Source organism: Monodon monoceros, unplaced genomic scaffold (genome assembly GCF_005190385.1).
Source record: "Monodon monoceros isolate NGI ecotype Baffin Bay Population unplaced genomic scaffold, NGI_Narwhal_1 Super_Scaffold_21, whole genome shotgun sequence".
In the NCBI taxonomy this organism is placed as follows: Eukaryota; Metazoa; Chordata; class Mammalia; order Artiodactyla; family Monodontidae; genus Monodon; species Monodon monoceros.
The window spans coordinates 61,091,161-61,114,889 of record NW_021703778.1 but is presented as its reverse complement, the minus strand read 5'-3'; the positions used below and the strand labels follow the sequence as shown (position 1 = coordinate 61,114,889).

General features: G+C 44.5%; 1 protein-coding gene across 16 annotated transcripts in view; it reads right to left on the bottom strand.

Annotated features, from left to right (window-relative positions):
• Positions 1 to 23,729, bottom strand: part of LOC114904818 (myocardial zonula adherens protein) — a 136,925-nt gene that overhangs the window by 52,580 nt on the left and 60,616 nt on the right. For 15 of the 16 annotated variants that reach the window (XR_003796037.1, XM_029239142.1, XM_029239157.1 and 12 more), the window contains 7 exons: positions 20,820 to 20,912; positions 15,672 to 15,785; positions 11,829 to 11,981; positions 8,012 to 8,137; positions 6,904 to 7,032; positions 2,437 to 2,516; positions 651 to 756 (listed from right to left, as the gene is read on the bottom strand). Coding sequence is in view for 15 of the 16 variants with exons in the window: in XM_029239142.1 (XP_029094975.1) it covers positions 651 to 756; positions 2,437 to 2,516; positions 6,904 to 7,032; positions 8,012 to 8,137; positions 11,829 to 11,981; positions 15,672 to 15,785; positions 20,820 to 20,912 (801 nt within the window). In the remaining variant the exon portion in view is untranslated. The remainder of the gene's footprint in view (positions 1 to 650; positions 757 to 2,436; positions 2,517 to 6,903; positions 7,033 to 8,011; positions 8,138 to 11,828; positions 11,982 to 15,671; positions 15,786 to 20,819; positions 20,913 to 23,729) is intronic. The other variant, XM_029239151.1, reaches the window with a different exon arrangement.

The window sequence follows — 23,729 nt, the reverse complement described above, 5'->3', positions numbered from 1 at the left end:
CATGAGAGAGACAGGTACAGTGACACAAGTTAAAAGAAACTCTTTTCCTCTTAGAGAAACATAAAAGTTCAACTTACCTGTTTTTTCATTTAGAAAAACAGGATAGTAAACTATGTCCAGCATACAGTAAGCCTAAAACTTGCTTTCATGTTACATAGACAGCTAAGGAGAAAAAGAATAGCAGAAAAGAGAAAAAACGAAGAAGAAGGGACAGACAGGGAAAAGGAATGACAGAGACACACCAGACGTGGAGAAAGGACAAGAGCAGAAGCAGGGGACAGGCAGGCAGGTCCCGGGGTGCAGAGGCCTGAGCTGAAGTGAACTGTTCTTGTCACACCCTTTGGTCCCTCAGCTGCAGGCACCCATAAAGGGTACTGCTGTCCTGTGTAGGTGAGTGAGCTTATGAACCGCACCTTCCAGCTTTCTTAACTGTAACCCTTTCATCTAGGGACGGCCCTCTTTTAGAGGGATCATCACCAGTCCACAGGGGACATATGAGGACCTTCTCCTCTGGGCCAAGATGGCAGTGGCCTGAGCTAGTTCACTGTGAGCCACAGAAGATGGAGCTGAGAGTCGTATCTGGCTCTAGGGCTGAAGTGTTCCCACCACAGGAAGCAATCCCGGGCCCAAGCCCTTTGAGAGGGGCTTACCTCCTCAACCATCTGCTTGACTTTCTTCTGCTGGCAATGCACCATGTCATCTAGGTGTCGGATCCGCTCCCGGAGGCTGGCCGATGCCTCCTCCAGCTGCTGATACCTAATACAAATAGAAGAAAGAGCAAGTGAATCCTCAAGCAAAGCAACAAGGGCAGCACCCAGAGTCACCGCTTGAAGGGAATATTGCCCAGAACAAGACACACTCTTCCTACTTTGTGTGTATCCTAGTTTATTAACTACCAATCGACCACCCCACCGTAGAAGGAAGATAGGACCATTTGTCAAGTTCCCACTTGCAAGTTTTATCCCGTATAAGGACAGTTACTACACTTTCCAGGGGCTGAGAGAGAATTTTTTTGCACCACTTACAGATATGAGAGGCTTTTTCTTTTTGGGTTAATACAGCATTGGAACATCCAGTAATTACCACGATTAGGAAAACAGAGAAGGAGAAGAATCTAGCAACACAACAAAATATCTGAAATCAAGTGGCAGAGTCCTGGAAAGTCAGGAATTACAGTTGTTCCATACATCATTTATTTTGAGAAAATGGGAAAGACGCTGCAAGACCCTCTCTCCATCAAAACAGAGCAGACCACCTCATAAAACATTTCATACTTTAAAAAAAAAAAAAGCACAAATTATCCTCAGACTTTACTTGGTTCAAATAAACCAAATGAACCAGCAGATGGACTCTACAGTCCTTTGGGGCCCCTGGACTGGAACACGGACGAAGGGTCTGGTGGTCTGCTTACCACTTCCCATCTCTGCCAGGTCCCTCCTCAGCACTATGTTAAAGACTAGGGAAGATCCCTATAACTCTGCAAACTCTGAAGTTGCACAAGAGGAAGAGAACAGGTATCTTTTCAGCACATACTATGTGGCAGGCAGTACACCCAGCAGTTCCCTCACAATAATACCCCAATGAGATGGGCACTCTTCACATCATTACAACTCTCCCCACTTGAAAAAAGAATTCCCGTTTTACAGAGAAGCAAACAATCTCAGGGTTGTTAAGTAACTTGCTCAAATGCTCAAAGCATCCCAACCTTGTTTTCCTTCACTAGAGGGCCGTGCGTGGCCTCGCTGCCTTCTGGTTTCCAGAAGAGGCCGTGGACTGCTCCTGCATTTCCCATGCAGGGCTTTATACACTCATAGCCAGAGGACAAGGCAAGGTTTCATTGAGGAATGTTTGGAAACAAAGACATTGTAAAATTAAGTTTCCATGGCAATGGTATTAGTCACTCTCGAGTTTTCTCATCAACAAGGTGCATCCTGTGGAGCTCAAGGTTATGGAGAACATTTATAGACTGAACTCTGGTACTTGTGACAGGCTTTGACGTGTTCCACTGCACTAACAACCAGCCCTGGGTTGTAAGATGTGGCTGGAAGCTCCACGTTGGAAGCTCCCAGTCCAATGTTTGGCATGTATCAGTCTGCAATGGGTGATGACCAAACGAATGACAATGCAAGGACCAAGTGAGCCCACAAAAACACAGCATGTCCACCATCTAAATCCATTACAAGATAAAGGGCAGGGCTTCCCTGGTGGTGCGGCGGTTGGGGGTCTGCCTGCCGATGCGGGGGAGGCGGGTTCGTGCCCTGGTCCGGGAGGATCCCGCGTGCCGCGGAGCGGCTGGGCCCGTGGGCCGTGGCCGCTGGGCCTGCGCGTCCGAAGCCTGTGCTCCGCAGCGGGAGGGGCCGCAGCAGTGAGAGGCCCGCATACCGCAAAAAATAAAAATTTAAAAAAATTAAAAAAATAAAAAGCATTACATCTTACCTTTCTTTGTCAGAATTGGTAATTTCCGTTGACATTTCTGTTTCATGCTCCAGGAGCTGGAGTTGAAGTTGATGGCGTTCCTAAAACAGACAGACACTAATATTTAATCTATGGATCCCAAGTTGGCTGGAGAATGTACAGCAAGCAACTGCAGCACTAGTGAATTCAAGTCTATGTGCCACCCATGGGTTTTATACACCCACTTGCCAGGGTCCAAACAAAGCTCAAAATGTCAAATTTACTGGTGTGTATTTACAGATGAATATCCTGGATAAAGCCAGTCGAGATTTTTTTTTTTTTTTTTTTTTTTTTTGGGGGCCGGCGGTTCGCGGGCCTCTCACCGTTGTGGCCTCTCCGGTTGCGGAGCGCAGGCCCAGCGGCCATGGCTCACGGGCCCAGCCGCTCCACGGCATGTGGGATCTTCCCGGACCGGGGCACGAACCCGTGTCCCCTGCCTCGGCAGGCGGACTCTCAACCACTGCGCCACCAGGGAAGCCCCGAGATTGATTGATTGGTTGATTTTTTCAAGCATTTCGTCAGCCCAGGCTCAGATGTCTTGTGAAAATTTATGGTTCTAAATAATGTTAATCAATACTCTAAATCAGTGGCCTGTGATACTACAAATTTCTTGGGATTATTTTCTGAATCATCAAGAGGGTCTGGAATCCTGTAATATCCTATAAGTTAACTGGGATGGTGTGTACACGGGTGTGTTCACTTGTAAAACTACATTGTGAAAATCAGAGTAACAGTGCCCCAACGGTGTCCACATCCTAATCTCTGAAATTTGTGAATATGTTGCCTTACATGGATAAAGGAACTTTGCAGCCGTGATTAAGTTAATGGTCTTGAAAATGGGGAGGTTATCCTGGATTATCTAGTTGGGCTCGTATTAGAAGGAAGAAGTAGGGTTACAGTCAGAAACAGACAAAGACTAGGAGATGCTGCAGTGCTTGCTGGCTTTGAAGCTGGAGGATGGGGCCATGAGCCAAGTTATATAGTCAGTCTGTAGAAGGGAACAAAGGCTAAGAAACGGATCCTACTCTAGAGCTCCCAAAAGGAAGCCAGCCCTGCCAACACCTTGATTTTAGGACTTCTGACCTCCAGAACTAAAAATGATAAATCCATGATGCTTTAGGCCTCTAACTGTGGTAAACTGTTACAGTTTCAATAGGAAACCAATTCATGTATCAAGCTGTGCACTTAAGATTTGTACACTTTGCTGTGTTGTGTGTGTGTGTGTGTGTGTGTGTGTGTGTGTATATATATAAATTTAGAAGTTTACCTAAAATAAGTAATATAAGGGACTTCCCTGGTGGTCCAGAGGTTAAGAATCCGCCTTCCAATGCATGGGATGCAGGTTCGATCCCTGGTCGGAGACCTAAAATCCCACATGCTGCGGGGCAACTAAGCCCGCGTGCTCTACTGCCCATGTGCCACAACTAGAGAGAAGCCGGCGCCCCGCAACAAAAGATCCCGCACGCTGCAATGAATATCCCGCGTGCCGCAACTAAGACCCAACGCAGCCAAACAAACAAACAAATATTTTTTTTAAAAAGTAATATAAAATCTGGACACATTTCTTTGAACAAAGTGGAAAATATTAATAAAAATGTAGTGCCCACCACAACCAAAATTGCCCTAGAAATGTTACAGATGAGAGTATAATAAATTTCCTTACAATGAAGTTTATCAAATTCTGCTCATTAATTGGGAGGAGACTCTTCTACTTTAGGTCCTTCTCTAAGTATGGCCGTGCCTCATCTTTAACCTCAGAAGTTCTCCCCAACAAGCTCTGGCTACTTATACACATTCCAAACGTCTTTTCCACCACATATTCAAAGCAGAGCCTTGAAACTGTAGCCCCCTCAACTTCTGAAGCTGTAAGCAGTGGCAGACCAAGGGTGGACCAGAGCTGGGGGGCAGTACACCACGGGAGGAAGGGTGTGTTATCATCGATGTCCTTAGAATAATGAAGGAAGACCGACTTTTCAGTGGGGTTTTATTACTGCTTTTAAATCTCTACAGCAAATGCACATTCTTACTGTCCCCACGGGTTCTGCCACTGGCTGGAAGTTTACATTAGCCCTGAAATAATGATGACTCTGTAACAAGCGAGCTTTCCCTCAGACTCCCCAGAAAGCTGTCTTAAAGTAGGGCAAGGCCTAACTTACAGCATACTTTAAAATTCGATTTTTTTCTAAATTGAGGTACAACAAATCTTGAGTATTGCACAATCAATACATTTGTATACACATTACCTGGTGAAACCACCACTGAGATCAAGGCATAGAATATTATCTATTCTGCAGAAGGGTCTCTGATAGAACACACTCCTTACAAGACTTCTACCGATAGGAAAAAAAGGTGTTTGGGACGCAATGCTGAGAACAGTACACTAAGGGATACAGCACAGAAGCCATTCAAAAGGACATGGTTTGTCCTCGAGAAAAAATCCAAAACTAGGTGAGAACAGGAATACAAACTCTGTGGGCATGCTGTTCACATCCTGTGTGACAGAGATCTGGCACAGTTCCTGCTGTCCCAGATTTATCCCTGAAGGGGGAAAAACAGTAAATGGGTAATCTAATCTTAGCTAAATAAAGCAAGCATTTCGCTAGCTTAAATGGGAAAGATTAAGAGGAAAGACAATAGATTTTCAATCGCTAAAGAAAAAGCCAAGAGGATGCGGGGAACATTTTGTGTCACACAAACGCTGGCAGGGACGGCCGGCCTTACCAACACCAGCCTGGCCCCCAGCCATACGGCCCTCACCCGGGCTGCACGTGCACATCAGTGGGAAAAAGCTAGGAACTTTCAGAATCGCAAGGGTATAAAGACACTCAGCTATAGAACAGGTCCAGCTGAAAAAGAAGCTGACACCAGGGGCAGACATTTATGCAAGTAACAACATAAAAATCAGAGCCACACATTTGTGAGCCCCGACTTTATATATGCCAGGCACCGCGCTGAGCACTTGGCACGGATTTTTCTCGTGTACTCCTCACAGAAGGCCTAAGAATAAGAATTACTATTGTCAGCATTTTACAGAAGAGGAAACTGAATTTGGAAAAGTCGAGTAACTGCCCACAATGAGAAGGAGAGGCAAGACTCAAACCCTAGGTCTGCCTGATCCTAAAACCCATATTCTTAACCAGCACACGGACAGTCTGTCTGTACATCTCCCCGTGCTGCCTGCTCACCTGGCTTCTGCTTGCTGCAGGACAATCTGTCACCCATGGGGAGTGTGTGCTTTAACCAGCACCGTCTGCTGTTGTAGGAGAGTGGGGATGTGGGAGATAGCTCACCCACGTTCTAGAAAATGCCCTCATTTTCCAATCATTATGACTGCCACCTCCAGCCAATGCTGACGTTAGCCCTAACTATGCCACTTACCCGCTCTTCAATACCACATGGGATTCTGCTTTCCCAGAGGGTGGAGGCGAAATTGTAATTGACTCTCTATTTGCCCAAGTCCCTCCCCAAAAAAGATGTTACCCAAAATGGGAGCCCCCCACCAGCCCCGAAGCTCCAGAGTATTGCATTTAAGGCTGTTCCCAAGCTGGTTACGCCTCCCTTGACAGGGGACGGTGGAGGGAATCATGCCGCAGACACCACGGGTCGGCCCTCTTCTCAGAATCACCCGGGAGCCCAGTTGTTGACCCTGCTCACACTGTCACTCCCCCTCCTGCCATCGTCAGCCTGGGGATTCTCAGCATCCAGCGTGAGTGAGTTACAGGATGCTGATGGGTGAGGTCTTGGCTGGTCAGGGCTGTCCTGCAAACCCATGCCACGAGAGAGCCACTTTCCAGGAAGCAGCCACAGCCCTAGCCTTCAACTACCCCCCTCCCCCAGCAGCGCGCCGTCACCTGCTAAAGGTCACCCGCCCTTTCTCTCTCTTTTTTCTCTTTCCTCTCTCCCACTCCTCCTTCCCGTTTCTCCACTTCCTGCCTAATTCCCAGGCTCCCTCTTCCCTTTCTCTAGACTGGCTCATTATCCGGGCAGAGCTCCTGCCTTCTGCAGCCCTCCCCCTCAAACCCACAGAGAAAGGCAGTGTCCCCCGCTCCGACACAGAGTGTCAGAGAAAAGCGAACCCTTCAGACCCAGGCAGGGCTTGGGCTGTCGCTGTAACGTCGAAATAGGGCTTGCCTGCTCAACAAGTAATCTAAGTTCATGCTTGGGGCCCCAGCAAAGCAGGGCTGCTAAAATATTAGTTTCTGTAAAATAATTTTGTACGTAATGTTTTTTGAAGCATCAAAATTTTCACCATGGGAAAAATGAGAACTTTGTGGGACTTCCTTATACTTTCTTTTACAGTTTTCTCTTTGGTTTTTTCAAGTCACAAATTGCAGGGATGAGAGGGATCAAGTGGTGAGGGCTTCTCATACTTTGGGGCAGGGCTGCAGGGGAACTGCTGCACCGCAAGGGAGGCTGGGCGAGGGGGCCCCGGGCCCCAAGCTGTGTTACCTTCTCCATGCGCTCAATCAGCCTGTCCAGCTCCCCGATCCTCTGGTCCTTCTCCTCTAGGCTGATCTCTGCCACTTGCATCTTTTTATTGGCTTCTTCAATGGCTTTCAGGAAACTATTGGTTTCTTCCTGCAAAAGAAACGCACTCCCCTCAGCAGAGCGCGGAGTAGCCTCCAATCAGGGTCCAAACAGCTCAGGCCTGGCTAAATCATCATGTCTCTTTAAAAGCATGACCTGGGGGCCTAGAAGTGTCTCACAGATCATGAACTCAAATTCCATGATTCTGGTTCTGACCCATGAATAAAGATACATTGCATGGCTTTTTAATGGGCCTACTTATTTTTTCTCCTTTTTTTCCCCTTGACTCTTTATGTCTAAAAAGAGCCTACAAATGTTATTTATCCCCTGACTAGGTGCTCAGAGTGTCACACAACCTAAACGGAATTAGGGCTGGATCTGGAATTGAATGCAGAATGCTCAGATCTTTCTCCCATATTGCAAACCACCAACTCAGTCAATCAGCCAGCACATGTATTAAGCCTGTGAGGACACAAGGTAAGGCAGAATGGAGTCCCTGCCTTCAAGGAATTTATGCTCTTTTAGAGAAGCCAAGATGTGAGACATACAGCTCAGCTCCAATAACAGGGACAAGAGAATTCCATGGCAAAGAGCAGAGAAACTGTGGGTTTCCCAAGGACAGAGGACACTTGCAGGTGTGTGACTGGGAGAGACTTCATTCGTGGAGATGCTGGCATCTTCGGGGCTTTCAGGGAGCATAGGTAGGATCGAGGACGGGCAAGGAAGAGCAAATGGAGTGAGAAAGGGCGTGGCTGCAGGTAAGCCCAGGATCTGCTCGGATGCTGGCAAACGGTCAGACCAGCTAGAGAAAGTGGTGATTGAGGACTATTCCAAGCAGGGAAGGTGGTGAGTAAAGGAAGGGAGGGAGAAGGGAGAGCAGTGAACCGGCAAATAATAAATTCCTTGACCCGTCACCCACGTTAGAGTCCACTAACTCACCTCTGAGCACAAACCCTACCATGTAAAGCTCACCAACAGTAATGCACCCCAAACTCTCTGCTATCCCATCAGCAGGTAGGACATAACACACCAGGAGCGCCTCTCTCTCGGCACTGTGCCTCTGCTGCTCTTCGTGCAGCCTTTCTTCATACTGGCTGTACAGCTTCCTGGTCATCTCTCTCATCACCTCTGCGTTGGCTTCTTGGGAGGATTCCACCTGCAGAGAGACTCAGTTCAGAGCTACAACTCTGGTGGGCTCAGGGGGAATCCACACCTTTCACTCTGTAGGTATCAAGTGTGGACTCACGGGGGAGTGGACCCATGCCCCAGGGCTCTGCAGGAGACAGAGGCAGCAGGAACTAACGGGGGAAGAGGTAGAAGGAAGAAGGAAAAGGGGTGAGCAGGTGCAGAGAAAATTAAAGTGGCCCCTTACACTAATTTACTTGATATTATCTGGAAAAGGTGCTCCACAGGAGTGAATTTTTCAAAAGGCAGAAACGTACCTCTCTAAGTGTCAACCTTGCCCCCCAAATTTAGCCATTTTTAAACTGAATTCTCTAAAATGTATCATGCTCCACTGTCTTATTTACCTCTTTCTTCAATGACTCTTCCTGTCTAACGTTCTTTTGCTCCCGAAATTTTATCATCTTTTTTTTTTTTTTTTTTTTTTTTTTGCGGTACGCGGGCCTCTCACTGTTGTGGCCTCTCCCGCTGTGGAGCACAGGCTCCGGACGCGCAGGCTCAGCGGCCATGGCTCATGGGCCCAGCCGCTCCGCGGCACGCGGGATCTTCCCAGACCGGGGCACGAACCCGTGTCCCCTGCATCGGCAGGCGGAATCTCAACCACTGCACCACCAGGGAAGCCCTATCATCTTTTATTCTATCAGTTTTAACAAACCTTTTTCTCTAGTTAATATATCCACACTCTGATTGGCCTCAGAAAGATATGCTTTTTAAATTCTTCACTATTCTACTGTAGGCTGAAATTAAGACCACTACGTTATTAGAGTTGGGTCAGAGTCCTACAAAATTAAAAAGTAAAAAGGTTTGCTATAGGAGGAAGGAGGGAGTTAAAGAGAAAAGAGGAGATTACAGATACTGATGTTCTATTTCTTTGTTTTGTAGATTTAACTTTGAAACCGAGTAAATAATTTATCTGTTATAAATATTAAAATTTAAACAATTATCTACCAAGATCATTCACAGGGACAAGAACAGACCTTTCAACAAATGGTGCTGGGATGATCGGATTTGTCACATACAAAAAAATGAAGTTGGATCCCTAATACACCATGTACAAAAATTAACTCAAAATGGATTAAAGGCTTAAATGTGAAAGCCAAAACTATAAAACTCTTAGAAGAGAACCATAAGGCAAATCTTTGTGACCTTTGATTAAAATTAGATGTGACACCAAAAGCATAACTGATGAAAAAGAGATAAATAAGACTTCATCAATATTCAATATTAAAAACTCCTGTGCTTCAGAAGATAGCATCAAGAAATTGAAAAGATAACACCTAGAGTGGGGGGAAATATTTGTAAATTATTGATCTAACAACTTGTATCTGGAATATACGGAGAATGTTTACAGCTCAATAATAAAATATAAATAACCCAATTTTAAAATGGGCAAAGGATCTGACAGACACTCCAGAGAAGATACCCAAATGGCCAATAAGCACAAGACATGATGCTTAACATCATTAGTTATCAGGGAAATGCAAAACTACAATGAGCTTCACACCTACGAGGATGGTTACAACCAATAAAAGAGAGTAACCAGTGTTGGCAAGGATGGGGAGAAACTGGAATCCTCTGACATGGCTGGTAGGAATGTAGAATGGTGCAGGCTATGCACTCTATGTTACCTTTCATGTTGTTTGACTTTTCTCCCCAGGGGCATACATTACTTTAAAAAAATTTTTAAGTCAGAAAAGCAGGAAGGCCTTTGAAGAGAAGCTGCCCACATGGAGTTGAAGCCATCCCATTAGTTGCACAGGCCAATCAGTCTCTAGGAAACACTTAAGCTCATATAAGAAATCTGGACTCATCCTTTCCATACCTTTGTGCTTTTCCAAATGTTGTGTTTGGAAACATTCCCATCCGGTTTGGGGGACCTTAGCTGGGGGCTCCTGGGGGCTTGCACAGGAGATGAGAAAAAGTAGAGCCGTGGGCAAGCAGGCTTATGTTGGGAGTGGCTGGTGTTTCCTTTCTTCCCTGGCCCTGCCCTCACCTGTGAACTTCAGGCCGTTGATTTTATGCCTCTGAAGGTTTGTTTGCGTCCCTTCCTTCCAGCTTACTGCTTGCTTAAGAGTTAGCTGAGTTAGCTCGGTAGGTAACCTCTGGATAAGTAAGGTGTACTACAACCCGGCTAGGCTACATGATGTTTACTCCAAAGACTGGACAAAAGTCTCTCTTGATGCCCTCTCAATCTCCCCTCTCATCTCTAGGCAAGTTTTGGTACCAAGAAACCACAAAATGGGAAATCCTGAAGAGAGGTTATCATTAGCTGAAAGAGACCCGCGTGTCCTGCACCCCATCTCCACTTCTAGAATGGGCTCTGTCCCTCACGTCCTCTTTACGCTGCATCCAGGTCACATGAAATACTCTGAGTCCTGTCACTTTTGTAATTTGGGGGGTGTGCGTTTGGGTGAAGTAAAGCATTAGTCTCTACAACAGGCAATTGCGGACTGGATTTAGAGGTTTGGTCTCCCTGACACCACAGCACCTCTGGAACAGACATGGATGAAGAGCACAGGTGCAGAGAGTAGATAGATACTCAGTACATATTTGTGGAATGAATGACTGCATAGAGATCCTACATTGAGGAAAAGACTCCAGTCATTTCAGAATTTTTCAGCAACAAACACCTTTTTTCCCAAAGTACCTCTTACGCAGAAATACAATATATGAAAAAGTAGAAGAGCCTCCCTGTTTGAAGTGAAAGCAAAGAGGAGCTGATCGACTGTGTAGCTCTCTGGTCCCTCCCCCTTCCCAGGTGGTGGTGTTTGGCCAAGTGGGTGGTGACGGCACAGCCTGTGGGGCAGCCATCACAGAGGCTACACAGTGTGGTGGCCTGTACTCCCCATCAGCTGTCCCTGAGGCAGCCCACAGGTAGGGGACCACGTGGCCCAGTTTGTTCCCCTAACTAAATTCTTAATAGCACCTCCTCTCACTCCTGAACATACTCTGGTTTGAGCAATAAATCACATGGGACACTACCCATAACACACTCTCCCCTAGAATAGCCTAAGGCTGTGTTGAACACAATCGGAAAAGCACAGGCTTAAATAAAAACAAATTCATTCAGGAAATAATTTGTTGAGTGACTTCTGTGAGCCATTCGTGGGTCGGTTCCTGGAAGTTTCAAAGCTGGAAGGAGCACTAACATCTCCAGGGCCTTAGAAGCTGAGCTGAGGAATAAGAACGACCTGGGGACAGGAGGGACACTGCCCAGAGTCCTTGGTCACCCACCCATTTTCTTCCTGGGGGCCCTTCAGCTCTTCATTGTCAAACCAGACAATGAGGCCTTGGAACCTCAGAGAGAATCTAAACAGTGAAGCTTCTGAAGTCCCAGACCTGTGGGCAGCCCAAGTGTCCTCTCAGTACATAAGAGCAGTGCCATGATGAGGTCTCAGTAGCCCTTGAGGCCACTGGGACCACGGCAGGAGAGCCCAATAGGGGTATATACAGGGTACCCCCAATCTGCATTGGCAGCTGTGAACACAGAAACCCCCTCAGTCCCTTCAAGTCAAATCCTGTGGGGTTGGCCACAAAAAGGGTGGGGAAGCCCAACAGAGAAGAGAAGAGAGAAAGGGAAATGGGAGAGTTGGCGATGGGAGAAGAGAGAAAAGAAGGAGAGAAGAGAGAAAGGTTAGCAGGAAATCTACATTCCTGTACTTTACCTTCATTTTCAACAGCTGGTTTTCAACCTGTGCTACCTCTAACTGCCTCTGCTTTTCCCGCAGCTTGTCCATGGAGGCTTCATATGTCTGCTGCAGATTTCTGATTTGAGCCTTAATGTTGCTATTCTCCAAAGTAACATCCACAAGGGTTTTCTGTCAGGATGAAAATAAAAACCAGATCTAGCGGTGTGAGGAAACATGGCCAGAGTCATACACCGGGACATCCCTTTGTCATTAACGGCTGAGGGAGACATCGGCCCACAGGAGCTGCAAGCCTGGGACCCTGGTGTTAGAGCACCTGAGGGCCCCCTGGTGGTCAGGAGGGCTGCCGCCCTGTACCTGGGTGGGCCAGCCAGCTTTCCCCTGTAACATGCCACGGCTGCTGCTAACGCCGCTTGCCACTGCTTAGGATGGATGGAAATGGATTAAAACACTTTTCCAAGGAAAAATGTTCATAATACGTCATTACACGTGGAAAAAAACTGGGTTTGAAAACAGTAAGTACAGAAGAATCCCATTCTGAAAAAAATAATGCATGAGCATCTGTCCAAATGTATTCATGCCTAGAAAAAAAAAAAACTAGAAGGAGTCACCAAAATCCAAATAATGATTTTCACTATGGGATAGGATTATAGGTGGTATTAATTTTCTTCTTCGTATCTTCTATATTTTCCATATTCCCAAACTGAAATCAGAAAACAAAATACGTGTTTTATAAAATGGAGATATTCCCCTTTTTTCTTAAACAGGTTGTTTACTTCTGTACTTCTAGACGAGCTGCCAGGACAGTGACAACAGGGCTGAGGATCCTGTAATGCCTGCAAATGCTTCACCTCCCTCGCTCAGGCAGAGAAGGGTGGTGATGAAGGGAGGGGTGGGCAGGGAGCCGAGTCTGTGACTCCCACAAGTGCCTGCCAAGGGTCAGAAGCCTGTTGCTTATTGCTCCAGGCTGCCCACTGGAGCAGAAATGCTTAAATTAATATCGTTGCTATTTCATGCTTCAGGTCACTTGCTTAACTCTCCTGACAGAGAAATGGCTTCCACAACCCCAGAATTTCTACCAACGGACACAGGTTTATGGGCACCTTCTACCACCTCCTGAAGCCACCTACAGCTTTATATTAGAAGATCTGGAAACTCTGGTGTTGAACACACGTCCTAATACCTGTGTCCTCTTTGTAGATGACCAGTCTCTGAAGCTCCTCCACCCCTTAGCCTCCACTTTGGAGAACAAGCCTCATGCCTAAACCTATTCAAATCAGTAGAAAGGATTTTCAATGGTGGTAAATAGATATTAAAGAAAATACAGAAGCCATTTGAAAGTTGGAATCACAGAGCACTGGAGATGCAAGGAGCCTTAGAAACCATCTGGCCAACAACCCTCTCTCCAAGTCCCACTGGCTTTACAGAGACCGGTCTTGTGCTCAGAACCTATATCTGGACCAAGAGACCAGGGCTGTAGCCCTGGATTAGCTATACGCTTTGTTCAAGTCATTTCTGTTGGCCTCCGTTTGTTTATCCATGAAACAAGGGGATTGGAGACCATCTCAGTAGTGCCTTCCCGCTTTGACATTCTATAAAATCAAACCAAGGATCTGGTCTCGTCAGTAATAATGAAAATGGGGTAGACTAGACAATGGAAGAAGTAAGAAGGCAACTGTTTTCAGACTCCGTTGAGTCTCCTGGCCACGGGGATGACGTGTTTCCTTCCTCTGCCCCGCCCTCTTCCCCAGCCTCCACCCCCTTCTTTTGGTTTTTTTTAAACAACAGTTTTTCATCTTTTCATTATAAGGCTCCTCTGTCTACCCTGGAATAAGAGACTAGACTGTAGCTAGGAATCAGTCAGGGTCCCTGGGTTAGGGGGGGACCCTGTTCTAACAACAGTTGACCTCTTAAGTAAATGCCTGGCGTGTCAGTGGTGTGGACAAAAATGTTGCCTGCCATTCCAGGAAACAATGACTGTTGCCCACCATCAAGTCATCAGCCACCACAGCCCCCCCCCCCCAACAGCGTGCCCTGAGGGGGATTCAAGATGGAAAAAGGCAGGATACTAGCCCTAGATAGTTACGATACAAACCAAAGAAATAATTTCAATGAGCCCGACTCTTACATCTTCTTATACACGGAAAAGCACTAAAAACGTTAACTGAAGATGTCTGGCTTTTTTTGTGATTAACAGTAATCTTCTGATCTTTGGCTACATTTCTTTTAAGCGAAACTCCTATCTACCCTGGTTCCTCCCTCACCCCTTTGGAGCAGTTCCTCAGAGCTGTCTGAGAGACTGATTCCCAGGCTATAGGGCTCAGTAAGGTCCCCGAATAAAACAGAACTCTGAACTTTTAGGGTGTATGGGGTTTTTTTTTTTAAATCAACAGTGGGGTGGCAAATCAGAAGTATGATGGGGAAGAAAACCCAGATACCAACCAGATCTGAACTCAGGTGAGATACAGCATTTCCTGGTTGGAAGGTAGTGAGATGTCTGAGAGGGAAGGAAAGGGAGCCTGGGTGAGCCCCCTTGATAGCAGGAGGAAGGGAAAATAAAGGCTGCTGAATAAGCCAGACCCAAATTAGGGCTTGGCCTGAGGCCAGGGGAAAGCTGCCAGGCACTATGGGAGAGCCAGGAAAAGGGTGGGACTCAGAGGCCCCACCAGAAATGGGCCTCCCAGACAAATCCAAACACGGGGCCCACCCAGGCCCACTGCGTGACCGTGGCCTAGCTTTCCTGTTGGCACCACTGCCCGAACAGCTGTTAGTAGAGAATACTAGATCCTAAGGGAAGTGGATAATCCCAACATGAAAATTTGTTTGCTTATCTAGCGAATTATTTATAGAGAACCAGAAAGGATGTGAAATAGCTTGTGTGAACTTCCAAGAGGAAGGTAAAGAGATAAGAGTCAAATAAAGTTGGAAGGGGACAGAAATTATTATTTGCACGTTTGGAAACTAAAGCTAAGGGGAGCTGCTTCTGGTGAATATAATGCTTTACTCTGAACATTTTCAAGTTCATTTGCACGTTACGCGGTGGGGGGCGGGGGTCAGTCGGAAGATTAAAGATGGGCAGCATATGAGGGGTTAACTCCTAGCAAATGAAACTAATCAAGAGAAAAACCCCCTTGACGTGTGGTGACCACACACATTTGCACAAATGTGGGATCCTGACTCTTTTCGCTTCCCTGCCTGGTAGTACAAGATATTCTTTGGAAGGCACATGATTTCTTTCAAAGCAAAATAATTTCCAGGGACTTCCCTGGCGGTCCAGTGGTTAAGACTCCGTGCTTCCAATGCAGGGGGTGCAGGTTCGATCCCTGACTGGGGAACTAATATCCCACATGCCTCACGGCCAAACAATAGTAACAGTAATAATTTCTAAATTAGAAAAAAGTACCTAACAGCCTCTGGGAGTTACTTGTCATGAATGAACACAGATTGCCTTTGCTTAAGTCTGGCTTTCCTGTGGTTGGTGGAACTTCTCATAACACTGGGGCTTAAGGGAGTGGGCTGATGTGCTGTTTTAGGCACTGACACTTACAACCACTTGGGTGTCTAGTGGAACAAGTGACATCTCTAGCACTGAACTCAGGATCTAACCCCCCATTTTAATAAGCGCAAAAACAACTGCAACTCCAAGGTTGAGAGTCTCAGCTTGGAAGCATTTCCATCGGCTTCCTTCCTTCACCGTCTCCCTGGCCTGGCCTCTACTGTGGCTGTGTGTAAAGGATTCCAAATAATGAGCTGAAGACATTCTGTGACTTACTTTTCTACAAAGACACAGGGCCCACCCTTGGCTAAGCTCTCCTGCACTGGAACAGAGGAGACCCAGGCGAATCGGGAGCAGATGAATACCTGCAGGCCGATGGAGTCCGACACCAAAGCCGAGTTCATGGTATTAAAACTGTCCAGGGCTGACGACTGGGTTTGGATGTAATTCTGCTGATAATCCTGTTGAGCCTGTGAAACCTGGACAGATTGAGGAGACAGTTACACACAACCCATGCACACACACTCATGACAACCTTCAGTTACACACAACCCATGCACACACACTCATGACAACCTTCAGCTACACACAACCAATGCACACACACTCATGACAACCTTCAGTTAGGCTGGAACATTCCCCTGATGGTTTTACTTAAGCAGATAATTTCACAGACCATCCGGGTCAGTGATATTTCAAGTACAGCTTTAAATTTAAAAGTCACCATCTGCATGACCCAGAGAGTAGAAAGACAAGCCTACTTTTCCTTCGGATAATATTCACACATTCCCCCACAGGGCTTCACTTAGTCCTCGCAACACCTTGCGGCAGCCAGAACATTCTCTTTATAGGGAGGAAACAGGATCAGAGAAGTTCAGGGATTTGTATGCAAATAGCTAGGAAGTGTAACAGCTACTTTTAGAACCTAGAATGCAGCTGAATACCTTCTTGTGCCATCTTGCTTTTTTTTTAATTTATTTATTTGTTTTTGGCTGCGTTGGGTTTTCGTTGCTGCGCGCGGGCTTGCTCTAGTTGCGGCGAGTGGGGGCCACTCTTTGTTGCGGTGCATGGGCTTCTCATTGCAATGGCTTCTCTTGTTGCGGAGCACGGGCTCTAGGCACGCGGGCTTCAGTAGTTGTGGCTCACAGGCTTAGTTGGCCCGCGGCATGTGGGATCTTCCCGGACCAGGGCTCGAACCCGTGTCGCCTGCAATGGCAGGCGTATTCTCAACCACTGCACCACCAGGCAAGTCCCATCTTGCTTATTTCTACTCACCATGGAAGGAATATACTTTGGGCTCAACCAGTTCTCAAGAGTTGTTTTGTGGCTGCTGCAGTTGTTGTGCTGTCTTTGTTGGACGTGTATTTAACACGTTTGAGAGAGATTCAACAGAGGCCAGTCTTAAACTAGGCCTTAAAGAAGGGCTGGATATAGAAAGGCCAGGAGAGGACTTCCCTGGCAGTCCAGTGGTTGGGACGCCGCGCTCCCACTGCCGAAGGCCCGGGTTCAATCCCTGGTCGGGGAACTAAGATCCCTTGAGCCTTGCAGTGCGGCCAGAAAAAAAAAGGCTGGGAGGCAGTAGAACCAGGGGTAAGGTTTCTGGGAAGGCTCAAGGGTAGACCCCGTGTGGCCTGTGGGAGCCACAGGAAGCAGCCAGGCATGAGAGAGCGAGAGGTGCACCCTTGGGAGTGGGAGAGAGAGCTGAAACAGCAGCCCAGGCCCAGGAGGCACGTTGCTGCTCACGGTGTGTTCATACAGCAGTAAGTTAGCATCTTAACCTGGCTACAGTCCGTGGTGTGGCCTGGAGGAGGAGGAGACTGAGGGTAGAGACTGAGCTCCTGGAACAGTCTAGCATGAGAAAACAGGGTATGTAGGAGGTGGCAATGGAAAGCAAGGGGCAGAGATCTGTTTTTGCATCTATTGCAAATCCAATCCTTTGGCTTTAATTACAGTCATTAGTGTCAGTGGATGGCAGAGTGAATTTCCATAGATACGTGAGAATTTCACAAATCTCTTCCTACGTGTCAATGAGCATGGGCTAGATGGATATGTTTGTATACCCCCCTCCGCTGTAATCAAGGCAGTAGGTCTTACTTAAGCCGATAATTTCACAGACCAGACATAAACTAGACTCATACACAACTGTGGCAACTGTGCTTCTTTCCTGCAGATGTTAACTTTTTTTTTTGAATTTTATTTATTCGTTTTTTATAAGTAGGTTCTTATTAGTTATCTATTTTATACATATTAGTGTATACATGTCAATCCCAATCTCCCAATTCATCACACCATCACCCTCCCCCCTGCCGCTTTCCCTCCTTGGTGTCCATATGTTTGTTCTCTACATCTGTGTCTATTTATGCCTTGCAAACCAGTTCATCTGTACCATTTTTCTAGATTCCACATATATGTTAATATACAATATTTTTCTCTTTCTGACTTACTTCACTCTGTATGACAGTCTCTAGGTCCATCCACGTCTCTACAAATGACCCAATTTCATTCCTTCTTATGGCTGAGTAATATTCCATTGTATATATGTACCACATCTTCTTTATCCATTCATCTGTCAATAGGCATTTAGGTTGCTTCCATGTCCTGGCTATTGTAAATAGTGCTGCAATGAACATTGGGGTGCATGTGTCTTTTTGAATTATGGTTTCCTCTGGGTATATGCCCAGTAGTGGGATGACTGGGTCATATGGTGGTTCCATTTTTTGATTGGGTTGTTTGTTTCTTTAATATTGAGCTTCATGAGCTATTTATATATTTCAGAGATTAATCCTTTGTCCGTTGATTTGTTTGCAAATATTTCCTCTCATTCTGAGGGCTGTCTTTTTGTCTTGTTTATAGTTTCCTTTGCTGTGCAAAAGCTTTTAAGTTTCATTAGGTCCCATTTGTTTATTTTTGTTTTTATTTCCATTTCTCCAGGAGGTCGGTCAAAAAAGATCTTGCTGTGATTTATGTCAAAGAGTGTTCTTCCTATGTTTCCTTCTAAGAGTTTTATAGTGTCCAGTCTTACATTTAGGTCTTTAATCCATTTTGAGTTTATTTTTGTGTATGGTGTTAGGGAGTGTTCTAATTTCATTCTTTTACATGTAGCTGTCCAGTTTTCCCAGCACCACTTGTTGAAGAGGCTGTCTTCTCTCCATTGTATATCCTTGCCTCCTTTGTCATAGATTAGTTGACCATAGGTGTGTGGGTTTATCTCTGGGCTTTCTATCCTGTGCCACTGATCTATATTTCTGTTTTCTGCAGATGTTAACTTTTATGGCAAGTATGTCACACAAAACGAATTTTTTTTCTTCAAGGTTATTAATCACAAATATTTTTTAAAATGTTTTCTCCCGTATGCGTTAGCTAGGTTAAACCAGAGGAAGCTTATTTTTTCTTTAATTTTTAGTAGGTAATATATTCATAGAGTTCAAACATTTTAAAAGTAGAAAAGGTATATACTAAAATAAATCTCCCTTTCACTCCTGTCCTATTTGCTCAATTACCACCTCGCCCACTCTGCACCTCAAGAAGGAATCACTGTTAATTACTTTCTTGATGATCCTTCTAGTAACTTTGTGTACACACACAAAACAGTCTAGATATATTTATTTTCCCCTCCTGGTTTACATAAATGGTAGCACACTACATATGATATTTTCGTATTTTCCGATGTCTTGCTTTTTTTACCACTTACTCTATATCTTTGAAATTTTCCTGTATCTCTTTTTGAAGAGCTTATTCATTCTTTTTATTCTTTTTTTTTTTTTTTTACAACTCTGTGTATTATAGAGATGGAATTTATTTTACTTTCTCCTTCTTAATGCACGTGTAGGCTTCCAATCTTTTTACTATTACAAACAATGCTTAACAACTAAGTTCATACATACGTCATCTCACATATGTGAGATTTGATCTACAGAATAAATTCTTAGAAAGAAGCTTGCTGAGTCAAAGGATATAGGCATTTATAATTTGGGTAGATACTGCAAATTGTCCTCCCTAAGAGTAATGCAAATGACATTCTAAGCAGCAATCTTCCTGTTCCTCCACAGCACGGCTAATACAGCATCTTGTCCCACTTTTGCAGTTTTGCCAGTCTGTTAGGTGAAAATAGCATCTCAGGACCATTTTAATCTGAATTTCTCTTATTGAGAATGAGGCTAAGCATCTCGTCATACATTTAAGAGCTCTTCATCTTTCCTTTACTATAAACTCTCTGTCACAAATATTTCACCTATTTTTATGAGCTGTGGCCTTTTTCCTCTTGATTCATGGGCGCTCTTTAAATACTCAGGATATTAGCCTATTATCTATAATATAAAGGCAAATCATTTTTCCCAGCTTGTCATTTGACGCTGGTGTTTTTGTCAGCACTAGTCTTCAGTTTAATGTAGTCAAAATTATCAACTTCTCCTTCTGTGATTTTGGGATGGCATGTCATAGTAAGAAACTGTCTTCCCCACCCCAAGAGTATAAAAGAGTTCACACATATTTTCTTCTGGCACTTGCAAAGTTTCACTTTTTAGCATCTTTGATCTATTCAGAATTTACCCAGGTGTAAGTCTGTCCCAACAGCATATACTGACTGGTCCATTTTCCTCCCTTCATTTCAGATGCCACATTTATCATACATCGGGGTACATTTCTGGGCTTTTTTTCATTGATGTCTATTCATTTATGTGCCAGTACTATACACTGTTTTAATCACTGAGGCTTTCTCAATTTCTTGTAATATTAAGAGGGATAGTCTCCTTCATGGCCTTTTTTCCCCCAGAATTTCAACTCTTCATATTTATTTTCTGTATACCATGGAACCCCCTAGTCCAGTTGTAAAAAACAACATAAAAATCTGTTGGTATTTTTATTGGGTTATATTAAATTTGTATATTAACTTGAATGGTATTAATGATGCTGAATCTTCCCTCCTAAGTACATGGCGCATCTTTCTACTTGCCAAAGTCTACTTCCAGATACCTGGTGGTTTTTGTTGTTGTTATTTCCTCTAACTGGTTGTTTTTTGTATACTGAAATCTAACATGTGTCCATTAATCTTTTACCCTGCTGCCTTACAGAATTCTTTTATTGTTTAGAGTAGTTTTTTTATTGGTTCACTTGAGCTTTCTGGGTATATCACCGTATAGTTTGTAAATAGTGACAGTTTTACATCTACCTGTCCAGTTTTTATACCTCTATAAACTGTTTATTTATTTCTCTCGTTTAATTTATTTCTCTTGTTTAATTCCATTGGCTAGGGTCTCCAGTACAATGTTAAATAATAGTAGTGGTAGCTGGCTTCCTCATCTTATTCCTGATTTTGGAGGGAATGCTTTGAATGTGAAGATTACTCTCGCCACAAAAATTTTCCTGTAAATAATAAACTTAATTCTGTGATAAAATTCCCTCGGTTCATTTAAAATATGATTCCATCATAAGGAACATCATAAACTCAAATATCTTCAGGCACTAGCAACTGAGAGGGAGTTCTAAGCTCTAGCATCCCTCCACATTTTACTTACTGACAGTTCCTGGGTGAGTTGTCGAATCTTCTGTCTCATTTCATCATAGTCTCCATACATTCGCTTCCTTACATTTTCCAAAGTGGCTCTTACCTGCAGCCCACAAAGATGCTAGTTAGAGATCAAGCTACAATAATAATAATAATAATAAATGCATGTTGTGATTATATATAATTATTGATAACTATTAATTATACAAATAACATGCTCTAAAGAAAGATTTGTTTACTGAAATTCACCTGCCACCCTTAAAACCATATTCAGGCCAGATTTTCCCCTTTTCCTATCACATGTTTTTACAAGTAGAAAATGTTGAACAAGTTGACTTTCTAAACACATGGCTAGGAGGACCAAAAAACCGAAAAGCAAAAGCTACCTCTAATTTTCCCTATCTCTGCCCTGACTGCCAAAGAACAAATAAATGTTTGGAATATGAGTCAGGAAAGTATGAGCTTAGAGAGCCCGTAAATGTGAAATTCAGTTCCTCAGTAATCACCAACAATACACAAGGCACTAAATATAAGAAAAGTCAGTTGATCCCCCAAACACCTGTTTATACAAACTCTTTAAATTTCTCTACAGTACCACTTCCAGAGGAGTAACGGGGCCTTAAATATATTTTCAATAAAAACAAAAAACCTAACAAATAGTCTCTGTCTTCCCCCTTCTTCTGGTGCCCCTAGGAGGATGAAGAACTCAGGGATCCTGGAATAGAACAGGAAGCCTCAAGGGAGCCCTCTCCAGAATGCTCTGGAACTTCTATCACAGGAAAGGCTCAAAGGCAGGAGTTTGGTTTGACGGGCGTGTAGGGCACAGCATGAGCGGACCTAATTTTGAAGCCGTACTTGCACAACTAGCACGTTGTTTTAAACTGACTGACTGCATGTTTATTAGGAGTGACTGGATATTGGTGGAGATTCCAGGGCAGGAAAGAGAGGGCAAGTCAAGACACCACGCCCTCCCCAGATGAATTCTAGTAATAAAGACTGCTTTCTTGTCATTGACTACAAACACTTTGGGGAAATGAGCCAAAAGCACAACTTTTCATTCTGGGCAGGCAGAATGGCTCTCATCTGTGGCCCTGAGTTAGCTCTTGGGCTGCTCACCATTGGGAAGTGGGTGGAGCTGGGTGTTGCTCCCACTGGCAAATACTGCAGGAAGCCAACTAAGCCAGAGTCACCCACAAGCAAGGGAGGGCACACAAACCCATAAATACACTCAGGAATGAGGAGCGAGTGACAGGTCTGAAACCAGCTATAGAAGGTGTTTACCCGGAAATTAATTTTAAGTTGCAGATCACAGTGGCGGTTGGGAAATTCAGATCAGTTACTCCCCTGTGACCTGGGCACCCGACAGCCTGAACCTACTATCTTATCTTGGGCAATCTGCAACTCTCCAATCTGCTTAGAAGGTTTACCTCTGAAGTGGTGCCATGTTATTTGGGCATTTCAGTGAGGAAGGCCTAAGCATTTCCATGAGAAACATACAGGAAACTAGGAAGGTGCAAGCTGTTCCTACCTAGGAAAATGAGGAATGGGATACTGTGAATGGTTAAAACTGATCTTTGGGGGTTGGATGACTGGGGCTCTGAGGCTGGTGGTTGTCACACATCTTCTGCCTGTTTGTGTATGAGTATAGCTCCTTTTCTTCATTTTCTCTGCTAAGCATTTATTGTCTTTTTTATTCCTTAAAATTATACAAGTATCCAAATCTTTCGAGACACATTAAGAAATGCACATTTATTATTTTTGATATTTGATAAAAGATGTTCTTCTCAAAAACTCAAACAAAAGCTGACAACGTGTGTTTTGTGTCTTATTTGCAAACACAACCAAATAAAATGAGGCACAAAGAACTCGTTTTGACCTTAAGGGTCCCTTCCCAGACCTCACAATCTATACATGAGAAAACTGAAGCCCAGACAGGGCAAAAGTTTGTCTGGGCCAAAGAGCCAGACCTTGAACCAAGATCCATGGGGACTCTATTGCCCACGCTGCCCCTGCTTCTCACTTTCTAGTCCACAGGCCAGTGTTTTGGTGCAGCTCATTGCCTCTCTATCTAATCACTCTGGTTTGGGTCACAAAGGCACTGGTCAACCTAGGGAGACACGGGGTGGACCAAAAAGGAATGGAAATGATGGATGGATGGATGGAGGGACAGGGTAGGTAAGTCGATAGATATAGATAGATAGATAAAAAAGAAATGAAAAAATTACAAGGAAATGCTCCAAAATGTTAACAACTGTTCTGGTTGAATCGTAGAATTACGGGTGATTTTGTTTTCTTCTTCTTACATGTTTACATTTCCCAAAATTTCTCAATAGACCATATAGTTTAAAAGAAACGTAATATTCAGTCCCTGCTCAGGGAACTAAGATCCTGCAAGCCATGCAGCATGGCAAAAAAAAAAAAAAAAGTGATATTAATTACAAAAAAATTGTATTAATTGACCTGGGTTGGACAATGTCTACCGTGGTTGACTTTCCACCATCCATTTCAACCTAACTGATTGCTCTGAACCAGCAATAGTCATCCTATTCCCCTTGCCAGTGATGGATTTGGGAACGGGCATGTGACCTGGGTCCTGGCCAATGAGAAACAAGGGGAAGTCTAATGGAGGGTCTCTATAAAGTAACCAGAGATGACTGTCCTCTTTTCCTCCTCCAGACACCATCATATTTTTAGATGTTGCCATGAGCATGAGGCTGAAGGAGAAAAGAACCCAGGGAAACTCAGAGAAATAGAACTGGAGCTTGGAGAGGCCTGCTTAGAGCCCACCTACCCCTAGAGTTACCCCCACATGAGACAAATTCCTTTTCAAGTTGGCTTTTCCGTTACTTGCAGCAAAAAGCATCCAAATTAATACAGTCGTCCAAACTTGTACATTAGGAGTGTTCAATGTAATAAGCAA